Genomic DNA, 4322 nt, shown 5'->3' on the forward strand with positions numbered 1-4322 from the left:
TGTAGGCAAATAAAATGGCTAGAGACCCTTCTCAAAAACTAGACTATTTCCAAATAGAATGCTGGTGCTTGTAACTAAATTTTGCATGAAGTTAACAAATTCTGTGTGGGAGATTTTAATTTTGACCTTAGCTTGAGTATCAGAACAGCTATATTAAAAAAAAAAAAAAATCAACTCACACAATCTTTTGGTACAGAACTTCTGTAAGGGAAATCTGATCTGAGACATGGGATACTGATTTGCAATTGAATTTTGTGAACATTTCAAAGCATTGTTGGGTGGTTGTGGGTTTTTTCCTGCCCTAAGTATACAAAGAAATAGATTAGCCAGTTACGCTGCTGTGGTTATGATGTGCACCCTACCCTTACTGTGTGGCTGAAGGTCTGAGTGAGGTTTTTTGAGGGCTTTTTTCAGGAAGAGGGTGAACCTTGTAATTCTGGGCATCTCTAGGAAGAGTGCTTAGTCAGTGCTAGCTGGAATACTTCTGAAGTACTGAGTAACTGATACTGCATCTCCTACAATCCAGCGTATTATATTGGGAATTCTCCCTACAAAAACCTTACATTCATTTAAAAATTGAAATCTTTGTTTTGTTAAAATAATAATCCTGAGAAATTCCCGGTTTGACTTTCTTCCTCTAAATCTACTTGTTGTTGCTTCCAGGAAGTCTTGTCAGATGTATTCAAAAGATTATGGTAATAAGATCTGTACAGGACAAGCTTTCTAATATGCTTTCATCTTCCCACGCAGCCATTAGCACTTAGATTAACTTACTTTCTTGTGGTTACAGGTACAAAAAACCCACTGACTTTAAAAGGAAGAAATTGCAACTGTTGACCAAGAAACCACTTTACCTTCACCTCCATCAAACATTGCACAAGGAATGACCCTAGTTGTGAGACTTCTGTGAACTGAACCGCAAGTCATGGTAGCTCTGTGTAGTAGCCTTCGAGGGGCAGGAAAACGACTGTATTCATGCCAGTAGGTCAGACGGGACCATCACACACTGCACAGCACTACTTCAGGGTCAGAGGCAAGCCTACCATTCAAGTGCAAGATTTTTTCAGTACCTTCCAGATACAGGTTTTTCTGAGAGCCCTGAAATACGTTGACTGCTTTTCCTAATTTTGCTGTTCATCACTTTTTATCTTAACCATTATTATCCTTTTGCCTCAAACTCCACCCAAGGATGGAGACTGCCCCTTTGCCAAACCTGTAGCAATAAAGACGTGGCAGGCCTACTAACTGTTTACACTTGCTGTGCTATTGTAGTTCCTCTCATCTGCATTTCGGAGTCCTCTGTAGCAGGCTGGGTGGCAGAAGACCGGGAGAAAGACAAGGTGGGGCGGGAAGGAGCTTGAGGTACTGCAAGTGACTTAAAGTGAGGGAGAGGAGGATGCTGGGTCAAGTGGGGTGGCCACAGAAGAGCTCCTTAGTCAACTGTTGTGCTTTGGTCAGGCCAGGAGGAGGACAACTGCAGATGAGAACACTGAACTATGATTTTAAAACAAACAGCCTTGCCTGATCCACTCCTACTGAGTTCTGGATACATGCTACAATCCTTTAAATCACCATTACTCTCTAATAGATCTAATTTTTCTGAATCTTGCCACAGAGTGATTTGCAAAGGTGGGTGGGGGATGGAGAGAGGCTTTCTCCAGGGATTCATCTGCGTGGTGGTGGATGTTTTGCTATGTCAGTGACAGCAGGACAGGCCCCTCAGTGTTCAAGCGTCAATTTTCCAGAGCTTTTGGTAAAGTAGATCTGGCTGCAGGTTGACCCACCTTTTACATGAAACTGCTGTTCTTATGGAAACTGATTGTATGCAGTTTTCTGCATATTTTGTGCAAGTCTGGAAACTTCCTCTAAAAATTACCTTTTTATGTAAGTAGATAGGATTATCATTTATTTTCTATATTTTTGATTTGGTGTGTAATAAGCTGCAGGACATTGGCTTATTATGACACACTTACATTCACCTTTTGACCTAATAAAGGGACAGAAGTAGAACCCAGTCAAATCTTCCATATATTTGCGTGGATATTTAATACAATACTTTAAGGTTTGATATACTTCTTGCATATCTAACTAGTGCCTAAATACTCTGCTATGCTAACAAAAGACCCAGCTCCCAAAATAATGTCAAATACTAGGTTTATTTTAAACAGTCTGGATGCAGATGTATCGCCAGTTCCTCTTTTCTGTTATGTAACCCCAAGATGTTACATTATGCTTTAATGGAAGGGATGTTACTTTTCCTCATGATATTTATCTACAGGCCCGTGTTCAGCATTTTTGGCTTTACCATATTGATTAGGATAAAAAGCTATTTTTGAATGTCCTAATCTTCTTGCCTTCCCTCTGTTCTGGTATAACTAGGGATGACATTATTTAAGTATTACGAAAAAAGTCAGCAACACTTCCTCAAATTCCACTACTGAGGGGTGGGGGGGAAGGGAAGTGCAATTAAATTTTCCTCTTTATGGGTCTTTACAATGCTCCAATGGTATTGAATATCAAGTGCTGAAGAGAGACCCTATGAGTTACAGAAATATCTCTGAATGCAGCATTCTGGATACCTGAATAAAAGGAGGATGTGTACATTCTTAAATAAAAATCATCCTTTGAACGCTGCAAACGGATGGAGCAACCATTAATCTATGGCTGCAGGTAAATCCCAGCTTGGTCGATAGCTGCATTACCTACCCATGGTCCCCAGCTGGCTCAGATTCTTCTAAGAATCTGTAGCACCGAGCGTCCCTGCAACACATACAGCCCCTCTCGCTCAGCAAGGGATGATGCTGGGGCTCTGCCACCCCCTGTGTCTGCTGGTGTCACTTGTGGCCGTCAGTTGTGTGTGTGTCCCCCCCTTGTCCCATGACTGACAGCACCCACCCCTTCCTCCTGCTGCTGCTCCCAGAGGGCAATTCCATCCTGCTTTAAGTTGTTAACAGTAGCTGGGGTGGGCAAGGGAGGAGACACTGACCATCGCAGAGCTTGGTGTTGGGGAAGGGAAGATCCGGAATATGGAGAACCCGACTTTCAAACACAAAAGTGCAATGTGTGCATCATTAGCCACTACGCAATTTGAACACTTTCACTTGAATTACAAACCCATTGTTTCAGCTGCTTACCTTGACTCTTCTCCAGCTTGTAGATGTCTGTATTAACTCCAGTTATATGAAATGTCAACTTTGAAGTATTTTTGTTAAATACACAGTAGAGCTTTGTATTTAACTAATTGTGAATTAATGTCTGTAGAGTGTGAAATACCATTTTTAAAGTTGCTTCTAGCCTTTGTGTTTTTTCTGTGAGCTGTCTTTCACTGAAAGGACTACTTGTCCCCACAACACAAGCTCTTGTATTGTTTTATGCTTTAGTGATGTTCTATCTTGTCTTTCATTTTAAATCTAAAGCTTAATACTTGTACTGTAAGAATGTAACACCTAGATGGCAAGTTTAATGGCTGCTTGTACTCTGGCAGTAAAGCTGTAATGGCCTTTCAGTAGGGTTTTTTATTATTCCTAGTTGTTTTCCCTTTTTTTTCTTCCCCAAGGCTTACTTTTGTACAGAGCGCTTCTGAAAAACCTTAGTGTCTAGATAAGCAAGTTGGCCTGCTATGCCAAATACTACCTACTCACCCTTGTAGGAACACAGTCAGGGACTTCCTTGAACATCTACAAGTGTAGGGTGTGTTTTTAAAGCTATCCCATGTTCTGCATAAGCAAACTGATTTAAAGCAGTACTTGTTAATAAGGTTTATGTACACCCTCTCTGCTTTATAGAAAACTTTTTTTTTTTTTAATGTGAGTGAATGAAAAAGACTATAAACTACAGCCTTACTACTACGGAAGCCGAGACAGTCTTAAATACCAAGTAAGATGAAAACAGCTCTCAAACCTTGCTTAATGCTGCAAGCCCGTCTTGAAATCAGAAAGCGATTATGAAATTTCTTAGTTTCTAGACTCCTGGAGCGATCACCCGTATTTCCAAACAAACTGCACAACTTCATAAAGGTTTCCATCTCTGTACTGCCCTTCAGCCAAGGAGGGCTGTTCCCCCATTGTCCTCAGCGCATGAAGCAAGTCCATAACACGCCAGACTAGTTCAGCACAAGGGTAACAGAGTCTTTAATCTTGCAGCAGCAGCAGTTATTCAGCCTTGATTCAGTTCTTCTACAGCTGTGACCAAGTTGCATTCTCTGGTTAAATTACTGAACCAATGTCCTTTCCAAACAAAAAAATGGCACTGAAACAAAGCCTTCAGGGTTTAGCAAAAGAAATTTTGCTTTTTATTATAACCTTCCTTTGAATACAGTGTCA

At 40.9% G+C, this 4322-nt stretch overlaps 1 protein-coding gene across 3 annotated transcripts in view; it reads left to right on the forward strand.

Moving 5' to 3' along the window:
• Positions 1-4322, forward strand: part of AIDA (axin interactor, dorsalization associated) — a 34576-nt gene that overhangs the window by 27165 nt on the left and 3089 nt on the right. For 2 of the 3 annotated variants that reach the window (XM_075042588.1, XM_075042589.1), the window contains one exon: positions 791-4093. In XM_075042588.1, coding sequence (XP_074898689.1) covers positions 791-887 — 97 coding nt within the window. In that variant the 3' untranslated portion in view covers positions 888-4093. Of the gene's footprint in view, positions 1-790; positions 4094-4322 lie in introns of those variants that run through there. The other variant, XR_012652462.1, reaches the window with a different exon arrangement.

The sequence above is a fragment of the Buteo buteo genome, chromosome 12 (genome assembly GCF_964188355.1).
Source record: "Buteo buteo chromosome 12, bButBut1.hap1.1, whole genome shotgun sequence".
NCBI classification, from domain to species: Eukaryota; Metazoa; Chordata; class Aves; order Accipitriformes; family Accipitridae; genus Buteo; species Buteo buteo.